Consider the following 17102-nt stretch of genomic DNA (forward strand, 5'->3'; position numbering starts at 1 on the left):
TCTTAAAATAGTCGCCAGTTTCAGACGTGGTGTTAAGTTGTTTTTTTTTCAACGAAAGGGTTAATTAAGACAGGTACCAAACTGAAAATGTCTCAGCTCATTCTTCTCTCCCTCACTCTAGTTATCTCTATGTTCTCTATGTCTATCTCTTGTCTATATACACCCGAGTATTACTACTTACACCAAACAGACATGCATACAGTCATGTGAAAATAGTGTGAGAATGTGTTGATTGCATGTATGAGTAGAGTTTAGACTGACCATACCTATGATGATGAAGTAGTAGCATGTAGTATACATAATGGATCTTGTTAGAGTCCATGTAGATATGTATGTGTGAATTTATGGGTGTATCTGCTTACATGTGTCCGTGTATCTGTCACAACTCATCCCCATTCACGTTTCTGTATGTTCACAATCATTCAAATCTGACCAATGAGCGACTATCTTGCACTCGTTCACGCCTCAATTCTTTTACAATTTTCCCACGACTCCGTAAAGACCATCCCTACTATCCTATGTTAGTACAACAAAAACTGATGAGAGCCATGTATGACTACATTTCACTTAAAATAACATACTTTTGGTGCGATTAGGCGAACCTCAATTACTGATTTACAATCGGATGAATGGTACGGAAACTTCATAGAACGAGAAATTTGTACAGATTAAATGAAGTCAAGCAGAATCAACACGATCCACAAACACAATGCAAAGATACAGTAACATGACAAGTACTCACAATAATTCTTTGTCAAATTTCTTTTCTTACAAAGAAACCACCTTAAGATTTATGCCTTGTCCTTCGGTCAGAAATGATGTTTTGTTTTCATTCAAAAACCTCTTCGCACGTTGGTAGGTTCAAGTAAGAAGGCGAAAGCGGCGGGTTGACTTGAGGAAATAAAAGACTAGATATGTGGAGGAAATGAACCAGGAAACGGAAAATCTGTGAACACTGATACCTCACCCTGGATTCACGCTATTTCAGATTGTTTTTGCTTTAACAACTGGACACGTGTTTGAAGAACAGACTTGACATAGAATAAAAACAATGGCTGACTGCTCTTCTAAATATAGCAACTCGAAACTGATTTTTGCATAAATACAGTAATTATTAAATTATATTGTTCCTATACAGAGAGAATACCAAGCTCAGCCAGTAGGCAAACGAACTTATTGACCTTTGTCAAATGTGATTTTACCTATTATTAATGTGATATTTTTATTTATTTTTCATTTTTATTTTTCTTCTTTCTTTTTATATTAAAATCAGTAATTCCATGTCTTTGTTTGAAAATATCGTAACACTGTAACACAATAGTTTTATTTTTGTGGGACATTTTTATAATAATAATAATAATAATAATAATAATAATAATAATAATAATAATAATAATAATAATCCTCTATAATCAAAAACAGCGTGAATCCTGCCAGAAAGGGAAATTTATTAGCCACGTGAATACACTACTAGAACAGGTTTCGACTCTTGCACTGTACAGCTATTGGGCCTTGGTTGCTGGAAGGTTCTTTACTCCAAGATCCTGACGCTGCTGTTCCTGGCCAAAACCTCTTGGCTCAGATGAAGGATGATCAGGATTGTTTCCAAGCTAGTAGATGACACGCTATCCGCGCATTGACCATCAGACCTGTTGCTCACTTCAAGAATTGTTTAAGAATTTAGAACACTGGCAGCAAATCCATGGACTGGTCAAAAGGCCTTTCAAAAATGTCGGTGGCGGGTCCTTTTTTTTAGTCTTCTTACGTATCAACCATACATTAATATGATAACACAGACATTGTGATACGTCCTTGAAGACATGATCAGACAACCCCTGGTCCCTTGGACTAACAAAGGGACAATCTGAAATTATTTGGGATTTTTTTTTCCATGCTGCAAATACATTAAAAAGCCGCGTAGCAAACGTTCGTACGCTTTTATCACGATGTTCACAAAACATACATAAAAGCTGTCGCAGACACTGCCATTATGGTACAAAACAGAAGCAAAGACAAATCCTAAAGTAAAAACTCTTCCATGAACCCTGGCCCAGATGTTTACAAGTTGTGTAAGCCTTTGCACAGCAGAATCAAAACGAGTACCCGAATGTCCGAACAGCGAGAGAACAATGTATCTCCGACCCACTCAATAATCAGATTTGAAACAACTATGAGGCACGTTTTTACAGCCTTTCGTGAATGTCAATGTAAAGGTCTGCATGATGGATCATCGCAGCAATGGTTTCAGCAGCTCAGGACTGAGTCAACATAAATGTCAGTAAACCCAGTCCTCACTCACTGAAATGACAATTTCAGAAGGTGAAGTCTTTTTGGTGGATGTGAATGTCAAGTTTGAGAAAATTGGTCAAAGGACTTTGTTTTACGCCGTATTGGAAGGAGGAATACACGCCACTGTGACTGCAATGAAGCGTTTATTATGATATAAACAAAGCCTGAGCTGTGATAAAATGTGACTGATATATGAGAGTAGAAGTTTGCCACACTGATGTTCCCTTGTCTTATGGTGCAGGATGGTAGTATCATCGTTCTCCGTTTCGGAATGACAGAGTATAGGCAGTCAAAAACGCACCTCATGGTTGGGGGGGAAAACGGGGGAAACAGCCTACGAAATTAAAAAAAAAAAAAAGGCTTTAACAAAACAGGAAACAAGCAGAAAGATATTCATCGATATTTTGTAAAGAGATCAAATGTACAAATAATTAGCTTTTTCACGAAATACATTACTTCTTCCTTTGTCAATATATTTACATACATTTTCATCACGGGTTATGTAAGATTCATTTTCATAAACTCGTCCCGGATTTCAGCGAAACGAAGGATTGTTCATATTAACTCTTCTTTTTCTCGCCGTGGACGACGTGCCTCAAAACATCTACGATATGTGAACAAGGAAACAATGCAAACATATTCAACGTCGACCTTTTGAACTACTGACCCTAAAGCGTCTGTGATATGGCAACACGACCTGTGACCTCTGTGTCACACATCGCTTCTCCGAGGTGTCATGTCTGGTACGCAAATATAAATCATTAACAGCAAGTCTTAGGCTCTTCTAGCTTCTACCACACATGGTATAGTAATAACAATCATCAAATAATGAAGAACAAGACCTTGCTACATGACAACTCATGAAATGAATGTCAAAGAATTAAATATTGACTCCTGGATTGCTCAGCTCGCCAACAATATGTACATGACTTCAAAGAGAATGTCTGTCCTCAGACTGTCTCCTTAGAATATGATAACATAAGCTTTCGTCACAGGCGTGTAAGATTTCTGTATCATATCACTGTCATGAATATTTGTTGTAGAAACATGCCGTATCACATGTCTGTGACAAAAACCAAGAACAAAAGGCTACAAAGCTGCTGGACGCACTTCAGCGGTCGCGAACACACGCATGGACACACTGACATCCACTGAATAGCACGTTTACAAACGTTCACGTGCAAGATAAAGAAAACATCAATCACTCAATAATTCACTTGCTCATTTTTTACAAGGAAAAACAAATAGAATTAATAAAAAAAAATATACATGATAGAGAGAACAAAAGATCTTTGTGGCATTATTTGTTGGCTCAGTTTTATGCGACAGGAGAGCCACATATGCAATACAAGTCTAGGCAGTCGCATGCACAAACAGGTATTAGAATTAATCAGGAAAAATGGAATTTTTTCCTCACGCATGCGCAATTATCAAACGCATGGATTTTTGTTAGATTTTAATTAAAAGAATTGTACATGGCACTGAACAACGAACAATGGACTGCCGTGTGGAAACGACAGAAATGTTTACATGTTTATGAGACAGTTTCCCATCTAGGTCTCATATGGAACAAGTCTCAAATCTGATCGGCCATAATTTTCCTTATTTACAGTAGAACACATTGTAAAATATTTGTACTGATGTGTTCTCCTTGTGCTATAACTAAATATTGTATTTTACAGCTCGGTGTTAAGCTAAGATGGCGACTGGGCAGGACAGTAGTTAACAGATGCTTAGAGTTCAAAGGGTAGTTTTATTGACATATTTCTGACAGAATTCAATAGTGATGGGTATTTGAGGGCTCTTTACAGTAATATCTACTTGTACCATCTGTTTCACTTTGCACTTCTTTGATGTTCCCGTTATCTGTTCTGTTTTGTAGAAGACCAGTTGTCTTATTCGTAAGAGTTTAGGAGGACAACCTTCTAAACAAATGCTTTTCATTCTACATTTCTATGATTATCTTTTCCTCTTTTAAGAGATTATTCTTTAGGGTTTCATTTGAAACAATAATTTAAAGTTTATTTGGGGAGTTAGTAAACAGATGTACCAAGTTTTAATTTTTTTAAACGGTTTATAATGGTTTTAAAGAATAGTTTTAGGGAGGCAGCAGCAGTTACTATAACTTTAAATGCAATTAAAGTAGGTTAAATTTCTTTGGCTCTGTATGAAACAGTAAGGACCGATCTTGTTCACGATCGGGAAGTCGAAATTCATAACAAAATACATTTTTCGCTACATTTTCCACTTGACCTGAAGACTACATACAATGGCGAGATTAGTCTGGAACCAGACAAACCGCTTTAACAGCATTGTGAAGTTTGCTTTGACCAAAAAACGGATACAAAATGGACGACAGAAGCACATACACACTCGCGACAAAACAACCAGTTACCTTTTCCTGTCCGAAAAGCTTTTAGGCACACGGCAGTAAGTGTCATGTCATGTCATGTCATTTCAGCAGCTGTAAAATTCATGCATTTGCATGCGCATCTTTCCCCGATGTCCATTCTACGAATCTTCATAATGGATTTCCGTCAGGAAATTTATCATCGGTCATTTACATACAACAAGTCTTCCTTTTGCGTGACTGCAATGGCCGATGAAGGAACTGTTTAACCTCGCCAACCTTGTTTTTATTGGTTCTGGAGGAAAGGTTGTCCTCACCGTTCATGAAGATTAGAAACAAGGCTTTGATAAGTTGGCATCACTGTCTGCAAACCTTGAGCTAGATTGTGCACATTTGTAACAATTACTACCTGGGATGAACTCGGTTAGCTAGCAACAGTAGCACACGTATGTATATATATGTAGGAGTGTGTGTGTGTGTGTGTCAACATCTGTCCTCTGCATCCTTTAAAATGAAGGCCTCGTGTTTACAGGTGTCACATTCGTCAAAATGTGTGAAGGGCCCTGATGGGGTCGAAATGATCAGGTGTCTTCGGGTACCTGATCCTCAGCGATGTTGAGGTGGACCTTCTCTGTGTCCGTGTCATAGTAAGCCTTCGTCTCTTTGGCGTTGTTGGCCGGAGCAGTGCAGTTGTTGTCGTTGCCGTTCTTCAATGGTGAGCGGTTGAGCATAACAGAAGGCTGCGTCTCGACGTTGGTGTACTGCGTGTAGTTGCCGTTGTTGGAGCTCTGACCTCGGCCCATCAACAGGCAAGGAAGAACGGTCTTGAATTCCTTCTTAAAGTTCTCGTTCATCCAGGCGTACAGGAACGGGTTGTAGATAGTCGAGCTCATGGCGATGACGTGGGCGATGAAGAAGACGAGAGTGAAGAAATACCAGTTGCCGACGGTGTCGTCGTAGTCGCGGAGCAGCAACACCATGTTGAGCGGCATCCAGCAGCACATGAAGATGATCACCATGGCGATCAGCATCTTGTTCGTGCGCTTCTTGCGCCGGATCTCGAGCTCCTCCCTCTCGCGGGAGCGGGCCCCGGCCCCGACCTGTCTCCTCCGCAGGGCCAGGGACACCATGGAGTAGCAGAAGGTGATGATGGTGCAGGGCACGATGTACTGCAGCACCAGGCTGGTCACCGTGAAGAACTGACGAGCCTGCGTCTTGGGCCACTTTTCCGAGCAGGAGTACGAGGAGGTGTTGGAGTTTTGCTCAATCTCGTGGTAGATACCCAGCGGCAAGGAGACAGAGATGGAGATGATCCAGATGGCCACGATCATGAGCACGCACATGTAAACCTTCATGCGGGGCTTGAACGGGTAGACGATGACGAAGTAGCGGTCCACGGCGATGGCGGTGGAGGTCAGCGTGGAGACGTAGACACTGATGCAGAGGGTCATAGGCACGATGTGGCACAGCGCTTTGCCGAAGATCCACGAGTTGAAGAAGTAGGACATGGGTGTGAATGGCACGGCCAGCAGGCACATGCAAATGTCCGACACGGCCAGGTTGGTGATGAAGATGTTGGTGATCGTCTGCATGGCTTTGTTGCGCATGACCACAAAGACAACCAGCGCATTTCCTGTCAGCCCCAGCAAGAAGATGAGGGAGTAGAAGAGGATAAACAGAGACATGAGCCAAGTCAGTCTCATCACCTGATCGATGTCAGAGTTGCTGGTGATTACCAGCGGGGTGGTCGACAGAAACGGGGTAATGTTCTCCATCCCCATCACGTTGGGGTGTGTACCCGACCCGGAGCCGGACATGGTGACGAGGCTAGTCGTGAAGATCTACACAGTAAACTTGAAATGAAATGGCTGGAGGTTCAGCATGGAGGGAAAACAGTTTGTCAAAGGCTACATTCAGCTACTGAAGTGAAAGGAGATCCAGACACAGTCTGCACAGTATTTGCTCGGCGGAGACAAATGTACCCTCAGATTGGAAAGGGTGTAAGGACAAAATGAACTGAAAGTTTTGACATATCAGTCGTGCTAGAGGCAAAGTTAGGTCTCTCAAATGAAATTCAAATATCTCCTTGTTTGTTAAACGCATTCATGTGTGGCAGCCGTTGGTATTTCTTTCATGTTATCAGTTTCCCTGTTTTCCACCAGCTGGATATCTCCCTCATTCTGCTAGTATTTACTGCTCTCTGGAGAAGACCATCCCGGGTCTGGTTCCTGAAACATACAAATAACTATGCGGGTTATCTCTTGTATCACATAGAGTGAACTGAGCTATTTCTGTGAGAAATAAAAGCATGAGTGCAAGCGTTTCTGACTGCATACCTGACTGTGTGTGTGTGTCGTTAAAACATTTCATATTATGAATATTGCAATTAAAAGCCACGTGTATTTTATAAGATGAAAAGAAAAGTTGCATATAATATTTTATTCTCTTTCTCTCCATATCTCTTTCTGTAAGTCTGTTCAAAATTGTATGGGAACATGAATGTGTGTGTATGTGTGTGTGTTCACTTATATAAATGTGTCTGCCTATACAGATCGGAACCCAGACTCTTTATTTCTTTCTTTCTCTCTTTCTTTCTCTCTTTCTTTCTCTCTTTCTTTCTCTCTTTCTTTCTCTCTTTCTTTCTCTCTTTCTTTCTCTCTTTCTTTCTCTCTTTCTTTCTCTCTTTCTTTCTCTCTTTCTTTCTCTCTTTCTTTCTCTCACACACACGCACAAGCAAGCACGTACAAGAATGCTCATTACTGTCTGCCTTGTTTGGCAGCCTAACAAACTGTTAACACCAAAACTCCAGCGATTTGGTTAAAGATGAGAAATCATCAAGCTCACATCCCACACAAAGCCGTTCACGCCAGTTGCCTTCACAACCACGCCTCACCGACTCTCTCGATCGGGCGCCAAGAAGGGAGATAGGCCCAGCCATGAAAAAGGTGCGCCATTTTCACAGATGAACAAAGATCAAAAAGCAACTCCCTCTCGAGTTTGGGGGGGTCCAGCATCGGTGCATTTGGTTAACACACGCAAGCATGGGCGGACGCCATTTCGTCATGTACGCACACCATTTGTTTTGTTGGAGAAATATTAATCGAGCGCGGATATGATTTCCGCTACACTGCAAAATTCATTCATAATAATGAACAGAGCCTCCGGTGCATGAGACGCATGCGCAGTGATGTTTTGCATGACACTGCTGTCGAGGCTACGGATCTACAGATAGCGACTGGATGGCTGGCTGCTAGCGTCCAACAAGGGTTTTCGCTTCCGCTTATACAATAACTGTCAAGAATCAATCAAATTATACTTTTTTACCTTTACAGTTTGATAAACTTTGGTCTGATTCGCCTACTGTAAATAGCCTTATATGCTAACTCGTGTCATCCCTGTCATCGGTTAGAAATTGTCAACAAAAGCGAGAGAAGTCCGCGATCCATTTAAGCAGCTCCCGTGGGATGGATTTTGTTGTTGTTGGCTTTTTCATTCTCTAATCACATTCTCGCCTCCACACCGATAACTTTCTACTTATAGTTTAATATAACAATAAATTTTATATTATTCGTGACACTGTTTAAGTTTAGCTTAATTAGTGCAAGTGCATTCAGGACAGGAATAGATGATATGAAGTAAGGACTTGTAAGCATCCAATGGACTTATCCGCAAAACGCATGCATGCATCAAATGACAAGATATGCAAACACAGTAGAGAACATGGCTTATATCTCAAGCTGCCACCAAAGAGATTTGCTATCTCACTTTGCTCTCCAAGTCCATTTCTGACCGCAGTTTGCCCACGCAAATCATGCCCTGCACGAATGCAGTATTTTAAAGAAATGCTAAGCAAGATCCGCGAGGAAAAGGTTGGCGCAGATAAGGGAACCCGAGATTTTAATGGAATTATTAGGGCCTCAGCAAGTGTCCACGTAGCTAATGCATGTTTGCCAGACCTACCCATGGAGCAAGGAGATAGGAAAGAAGAAAGTGTCCATGAGAGAGTGTGACCTGTGAACCTGGCACTTCTTTAGTCAGACATGGCCAGGCTCTCGACCCAGAGAGTGAACCCACTCCACGTCCTTCCAGAGCAAAGAACACTACAGACTTGAGGACCTAGAAAGAGGAGGGAACCCATTTCATCTTTTCTGCACAACATCTTGCAATTTATCTCATTCTGTGACAGATCTTCACAATTTCCCCACTCCAAGCAGTGTCATGTCCTAGGCAAGGTTCATATAAACACTGCTGCTTAGAATTGGTGTGTACCCCTGTAAGCCAATCATTCTTGATTTGCACAATCAGTGATATGTGCATCACCAAAGGATTTCCATTAATTTCTATTATCGAAATCGATTTCATCACGGTGATAAACAACGAATCCTCACTGTGGCCCCAGGCAATTTAAGATATGTGTGCACTGTAAAGGACTGGAAGAGTAAACATCACGTGACATTTTGAAACACTCCTCCTGTGTCCATAGCCATCCTTCTGCGCACACAGAATTCCCTGTGATATGAAGGAGACAAAAGCTGTGAGTTAGTGGCAAGGGAAGATCAGGCCTTCCGGGTTCGAAACACTTTCTAGGATAAAAAACACGCACTTTGTTACTCAAAATTTTAGCTAAAGTTCTTTCATCCGTATGCCGAATCATTACAGCAATGTTAGAGATTTTCTCATTACATCCCACTGGCGTCGTGACAATATTTCAAAAGGTATGCAAGCACACAACATCAATAATTGCACTTTTGGGTATTTTTAGTCTGTCTCTAATCCATCAGGCCCGTCACGAAGAATATCGATTAGCCCATCAGAAGTTTCCAAACTTTGAAAATGAGAAGATAGATAAGAAGGACATGATCAAATGAAGCTGCGACATACCAAAGCACAACAAAATGCACACCGCAAACCTTGCACGAAAAAACCAACAAACAGGTGTGATAATACCAAGAAGGGATGATAACACCATCACCCAGCTACCAAGATCACCGGGGGCAGGCCACAATAAGAAAGATCAGAAGACAAAGTTTATACCTGCGAAGGAAAGCAGGACAAGTAGTCTTCGCGCGGAGTGACGGAGCGGAAAATAGAGAAAAAAAAACAAACAGTAGCCCAGGTCTATGCAGGTTTGCAGCGAATAAAGAAAAAAAAATAGTGGAACCTGCATTACAGGGTCCAGTCTAACACGAATCCTATTGGAAACCTGAATTAAATCGTTGCTTACCAGCAGGTATGGATTAGCTCAGAGAGTGTTGATAGTATCTCTGTGGAGTATAAGTATCATGAATAGTATCTCTTTGGTGTAGTAAGGCGAAAAGGAAAAACAATATGCAAACTATTGATGCATCAAGTTGGAGAATGTATATATACATATAATTAACTCGCTTTCTGCTTCAGACAACCCGACCATACACTGACATGAGCTGCAGCCCCGTCAACAGTGTAGTAGACCTGAACACGAAAGCTCGACAATAATGCGGTTTAGTCTGAAGCATCTGCTTTGTTAATCCGTTTGTCAGTGTGTATAAACGCGTAGACATGCGTACACCACACTAATGCGACAATGATAGCTGTAATGAACAAAGGTGTGTGGGTTTTTAGAAACTTCAACTTCATATTAAAAATCTTGAGAAAATTAGGACAGGTCTTAGAAGCTTTAATGACTTGAATTTTTTTTGATTAACTATTAACCACTATGTTTATTGGCATCGAGACAAGCTCTGGGCTGGAACCCACAGGGAACACGCATGATTGGGAGACCAAGAACCAAGATAGAAATGGAGGAGATCGGGAGGCGGAGGTAGCTTATATGACATGAACCCAACTGGACAGGGACGTCCAGAACCGGCTCAGATGGCGGAGTGTAGTTGAGACCCTATTCTCCACTGGGGGCGATTAGGAACAAGAATGTTTATTGGCAGTCAAAGTAAACAAACACATTACCTTCATACAGAAATAAAAAAAACGATAGAATTAAATAATCTAAAATTGAGAGATCTTCATTTTGAACTCTGTTGAGGTCTCCTGACCTTTCATACCCTGACTACCATTTATCGAGCGATTGGTCAAGGAAGACGCTATCCTACCACAGACTCGCCTACCCACACAGGGACAGGAGGAGATAAGTTTCTGCAAGGAACTCTTCTGACAGGAAATGCCTTCTGATCCATAAAGATGAACCACCGAGTAATCTTCCGGCGCTGCTGAAACAGGGAGATTTCCTCCCCGCCGTCTGGTGAGGGCCGACTGTGAGTCGACGTCTGCGACACTTTATAAAATAATGTGTCAGTCACGCGAACATTCTGGTATTTCCTGTATTTTCCGCTGACTACCCTGCAGCCCTTGTGTGCTAACATCTCCACACTGAAGACTTCACTGAGTTTGAAGATCTTCCGGTGGTTGACTATCGTAGGGTTGGATGCTATGTTTGTGTATTTATTTATTTAACAATACTCTTGTTGTGTCTCACCTGTCCTGAAAGTGCCAGCTCGTGCTCTTTGATCGCAAGAATGGATGGTCTTTTGGGGCTGAGAGTTTGATATGACTATGGAAATGTGATATATAATTGATATGGCGACTGCAGAAAAGGTGAAAAAAAGATGGTGATGGATGTAGCGTTTTCATTATTGTCCAACACCCAGCCCAATCTTCACACTCGACAGGTGAAGACGCACCGGCTAGGTCCATCCCAGTCTCTTCCTTCATCACTCAGTTCACCCTCCGGCACTAAAAGTCTTTAACAGAACACGGCAATTTCCTTCTGATCTTTGCTGGCATCAACTTCAGAGACTTCTCTTTGAGCGCTCGTGTTTCCGTTATTTACCTGTCCTTAACTACCTCTCCCCTAGCACCAGCGAATGAGGATGCTCATCAGCCTAGCTGCTGTCCCTAGCGACATCTACATGGCCTACAATGTTTTAAAGTCGGTCTATGGCTTTGGTTAATTGTTTTGTTGCATATTACATCTAGTCATGACAGCTGTTATTGAGATAAACAGTTTTATGATCGTGGTAGGTCACAGTCGCGTGCCTCGTGAGATGACTAATTAACATTTCGCAAGATACTTTGCACGGTTGGCAATGGGCAATCACGTGGATGCTTTAGACGTTGTGATTGGTTTAATAGTCATCCACAAGAGAGAAATGAACAGTTCATTCATGAATTAAAAAAAAAAAGCCTTTTGAGAATTAGGCAGATAACCCACACAATGTTTCAAGAAAACACTTCTTGGGTAGAATGTATTATAATTTCTTGCCAGCGACTTTTTGGTTAGAAATTACAAAAGTATCTTAAAGTGTCTTTGAGGTGGACTAGTAATTTTTGTATCTAGTAAGACTCTGACTTGGCTCAGAGCAGTTAATTAGCGGGTATGTTTGAGAATTGTTGTAGGTCAGTGTGAAGTAGGGTGGTAGTAGATGATGGCTTGTTAGTGAGGTGATAGTAGTTTGTTAGTAGGATGTAAACTGGTCTGGTGGTTAATTCCTACTACAGGTGCTATCATTTGCTTGGCAAACCAGATTTTTTTTTATTTCCTGTTCCGGATTTGCACTCGCTGAGCTAGGTTTGTCATAATGGGAAACACTATCTGCCTTATTCGTCTCTTTCTGAAACTTTTCCATCGATTTTAATTAAATTGATGCAAACATCAACCAGACATCCCTTCATGTAGACACACATCACAACAAGAAATTGTTCTAAGACTTTTGGAAGCTCGTTTTTCTTTAAGTCATTAAGTGATTGAGTAATTAGTTACTTTTTGAAAGTGCAACCAAATAAGTATAAAATATTTTCGATCACATTGAAAATGTACTTTTCTTCGCGAGTTACTGTGTGTTCTAGCCAGACTTGCATATTAGAATCATTTTAAAAGAGTTTATCAAATAAATGACGAATATTTATATTTATGCTGTCTGCGTGTTTCAAGTCATTTGGCTGCACCATTGTAATGTGTTGCAGCACAGACACACATCCGCACACAGATCAGAGAGAAAGAGAGAAGTTAACGAAGAAAGAATCGACGACTGACAAGCCATCTGCCTGGCTCTGGCGAGTTTTCCTCAGACACTCATTTAAAATGGCGCTGGCAGTTCAAAAAGGACAAGGACTGGCTGCTGGCTTCACTGTCTAGCTGTTGACTACATCATTACATCCGATAATATTATCTACCTATAGTGACAACAACAATACACTCCACAATGCTTGCTGTAATTTATTATTATTATGATGATTATTATTGACGGAAATGTATTATTATTATGATTATTATTATTGACGGAGGTTCGCGACATGTCTCTTGACCAGGACCAGCCGATAATTATATGGCGCACGTGTGCATTCAAGTGCACGTGAGGAAGGACGGCTGACAATATATGTAAACCAAATGATCTGTTGTCAGGAAATATGGAAAGTCGTTAGCGATAACCTGCCTGACCCTATCAGACGCGACATCATGTATGCATAGTGGTGGCTGATGAAGTCCACAGGATGTAGGCAATGATTGTCACAGAAAAAGCTCTTCTCTCGCAACATCACCGCAGCTCGCCCCCGAGCTACAACCGTAATGGGACAGGAGGTTGGGGTATGAGGGGGAGGAGCGGATGGCAAAAGCATGGCAGTGAAAATCGCATTTCTCGGTGCTTGGTGTAGCTGGGCGTGAAATTCTCCAATTTCGCAGATGGACTCTTCCCTACCCGCTGCATTGGCCATCAATTCTGCTCAGCTTTCTGGAGGAGCGGGTGTGTGCGACAAACATCTCGACTCATCGGGGTGTTGACTCACATCCATCACTTATGACGTCAGAGTCTTTGAGAATTCAGTTTGCTGGTGGTACCGCACCTTGAGTTTGCTAGTTATTTTTCCAGATACCCGAACTTGCGATTGTTGCTGCAGAACTTCTCGCGTCCCTGCATGGACCATGATGTTCTTTTCTTCAACAACATCGCATGCAACGGGGTAATGGTCCACGGCCTTTCCTAAACACGTTTCCAAAACCATCTTTTTTCTGCTCAGCTGCTTGACAAACAACAACAGGTTTTCCAAACACGTTTCGCAAACTAATTGCCTCGTGTATGCGTTTTGCGAATGTTCTTTTTTTAGGGAAATGGGGCAAAGAATGACTTCCGAGGTTTTGTTTCACATTGCGTTCATCATCGCTTTCACAGAAGAATGCACGTTCACACTACAAGGAAAATCAAACCTTGTCTTCGGGATAAAAAAAGAAACAAACTTTGCTTGCTCTTTGCTGAAAAGGTTCAAGTGTGAGAACTTCATTTTTTTCGGAAAACTTCATGTGACCTCGCGTTTTGACTCTTCCAAAAAGGAAAACGAAGGCAAATTAACAAAAATACTCTTCCTGATGACATGCTTTGAACCCAACTTAAATGGAGTTATTTACCCAAACACTGTGTGTGTGTGTAAGAGAGACAGAGCGCAAAATATCTTCCTCTTTGGGCTGTGTGAATTGATGTGTATGTGGTGAACTGTTTTCAAATAATGTGTGGATTAATTTACTGGAAGACTTTCTTGTTTACTATTTTTGTTTGTTTGATCATTTGATCGAATAATTTTGTTTCATATAAACTTTTTATCCTTCTTTGCTTTTCCCTCAAAACTGTAATATTTTCATTTACTCTTTGATTGTATCCTTTATCCTAAAGCTTCTTCGGTGTTTCCCTACTAAAGAAAGGAGAAGCATTTTATCTAATCAAATGATGTCAGCATTGTTTATTATCCTCTTTTTAATATTACATGTTCTAACCAATCGTCATACCTTGCTGAACAAAAACAAAAACAATAAAAAACATATACTCTGTTATCTCCAGTGTCAAGTCTAATCATATAACTTCACGCACCCATCCAGACTTTATGGATGTTGTGCCCTCCTCCTCCTTAGTGTGCGCCATTTGCTTCCCGGCGAAAAAAAGTAAAACAAATGTTTTCGCACTCAGGGTCTCGAAAATAATTTATGTTCGTATTGATTCCCCAAAGAAAGGAGCATCTTAGCTTTAAAATGCTCTCTAATCTTTCACCACGTACAGTGAGTGTTTATGTAAAATGCTTCCATGGACGATGAGTGCAATGTTGATGGACTTCATTATCCGGAGTGTGCACTGAATATTTTACTGTTTGTGTGTTCGTGCATGCGTGCAGTTTATGTCCTCTAGCTTATATTGTGAATAAAAGTTTGTCTTTACTGAGAATGAATGAGTAGACCATATATTCTAGTAACTGCTGTATATTTTGTTGTAGACCTTTTGTAACTTCCCTCGACAGGACAACCTAATCTTTATGAGTTTTTCGCCTCACGTTGCTGTGTTAAGGACCCTATAAAGTCTTTGCTATCCACTTCTAGGTTTGCCAAGAAACTTCACAGCAGAGGAAATCTGTTTCCCTAATTGTAGACAGCTGGAGCTCGTCTCTGTCTGTGGAAATCGATGTCTGAGGATGGCCGCAAGTTGGATGGAATTCCAAATACGTTCTCACGCGCACATGTTTACACGAGTTTGTTCATACGCCGAAGTGAGCAATAAAAATATACTTACAGAACTATTTCTTTGTAAGAGTCTTTGTGTAGGTAGGGAAGATGAGTGACTGTGAATGTGTACCTCATGAATTGTGTGTAAACAATTACCGAAAGAAAGCATCTCCACACCAGGACGACACGTTGACAGGTAAACAAGCAGCTGGGCGGACAGACAAGAAACTTGTATCGCATGGATAAACCGAAAAAAGCTGTTAGGAATGACAGTGAATATCAGAGAAAAGTAGCAGCAACCCACGTAATATCGGGGTCAAGGTGTGGTTACTGTAGATGAAAAACAGAAAAAAGGAAGAAAGAAAAAAAAAGACAGATATACAGACTGACATGAAGGAGGAAAGAGACAGACAGATACAATTTAACAAAATATCCACGGATAGACTGATAATAATAGTCGTACAAAAAACCTGATAGAAATTTGAGAGGTAGCCAAAGATAGCAGGAGAGAAGGAAAGACTTCTAGACAGCAACCGAGAGAAAGAAAGAGAAAGAGAGATAAAAAAGGACAAAAAGAGAAACTGTTCCACACAAGGTGTACCATCAACTGACTTCTTTCGTTCAGAAGAGCTGTGTACCCCAGCAAGCCTCGCTTGCACGCGGATTTCACGTGCATATCAAAATAGCAACCCTGCATTGCGGATCGAGTTTCCTTGTCTTCACACCTGCTGAGTCTGAAATCGATAACCACATTTTTTCCTCCCTGCATCTTGCATCCAGTCTCCCAAGGTGCTCGCCCACATTTTGCGACTGAAGCGCCACGCATGCAAGGGAGGGAATAACCACGGATGCTCTTAAAGGAACGATAAACGTGGTGGCATGATAACAGCCCCCACCCTCGCTGTTCCTGTAAAAATCGTGATGATGATGATGATGATGATACTACAAAATAAGCTACACGTGTTCCAAAATTACCTCCCAAATGAAAAAAAAAAAATGGAAGGAAGAAGTGAGAAAATTAGTGTGAAAGAGGAGAAAGTCTCAGATTGGGAATGTCTGAGCTTCTCCAAAATTTGATCGTCGTTGGCGACAGTCAGTCTCAGCTGAACAAATAATTAAGCACGACCTGTGCAGGGTTAAATAACTAAGTGCTCTGTCCCCAAACTCCTAAGACTTTTATCGTTTTCAGAATCACGGATTCGGACCTGCTGGGATAAAAATGTAAACTAAATGACTTTATCATATAAAGTGCACGGTCTCTTTGAAATAAACTTGTTAAACAACATCATCAAACGATGTTAGTGCTGTAAACAAAGCTAAAATGTCATTGTTGTATTTTTTACACTTGAAAAGTAAACATACGACATTTATTAATTTTATTTTTTTTATCTTTTTATATCATCTATGCATGCACACATACGCACGCACGCACACAAAAAAAAATATCATGCGAGGAGCATACTCTTAATCAAACCTAATTATTAAGAGATTGCTCCATTCGCTGTAAAGCTATTTACAGCAGCAACAACCGTGATAACACCACAAACAGCTCCGACTAGTAACTCGATTCAAGCTGCTGAGATTTCTGAGCTTCGTTTATCTATCCCCGGGTTTATGGCTTTGATGCAGACTTTGTGTTCCAGCCAAGAAACGATAATAAGATGTAGTATCCTTGAGGACTTGTGAAATTATTTACTCTGACACATTTTCAGAACAGATTGCTTCTGTGAGGAGGCGAAGGCAATTTCCATAGTGGAGATGGACCAGGATGGATACTGTGGAGAAAAGGTTAAACAAGCTTCAGCACGCGAATGTTTGGAGGTCTGCACTTTATCGAAGTCGACATCTCCAGTCTTTTGGTCCTGATCCTGAGCCTGTTGACCAACAGTTTCTCAGTGCACAAAAGCTAAAAATGAATTTCGTCTAGGGTTATAACCAACTTCATTTGGCAATGCCTGAGATGGTTTCTTCTGGCATCACGCACTTAAT

At 41.1% G+C, this 17102-nt stretch overlaps 1 protein-coding gene across 2 annotated transcripts in view; it reads right to left on the minus strand.

The window, feature by feature from the left end:
- Positions 1-2394: 2394 nt before the first annotated feature.
- LOC112564325 (prolactin-releasing peptide receptor-like) overlaps positions 2395-17102 on the minus strand; it is a 117944-nt gene continuing 103236 nt past the window's right edge. For both annotated transcript variants that reach the window (XM_025239050.1, XM_025239051.1), the window contains one exon: positions 2395-6867. In XM_025239050.1, coding sequence (XP_025094835.1) covers positions 5221-6456 — 1236 coding nt within the window. In that variant the 5' untranslated portion in view covers positions 6457-6867 and the 3' untranslated portion in view covers positions 2395-5220. The remainder of the gene's footprint in view (positions 6868-17102) is intronic.

Source organism: Pomacea canaliculata, linkage group LG5 (assembly GCF_003073045.1).
Source record: "Pomacea canaliculata isolate SZHN2017 linkage group LG5, ASM307304v1, whole genome shotgun sequence".
Lineage (NCBI taxonomy): Eukaryota > Metazoa > Mollusca > Gastropoda > Architaenioglossa > Ampullariidae > Pomacea > Pomacea canaliculata.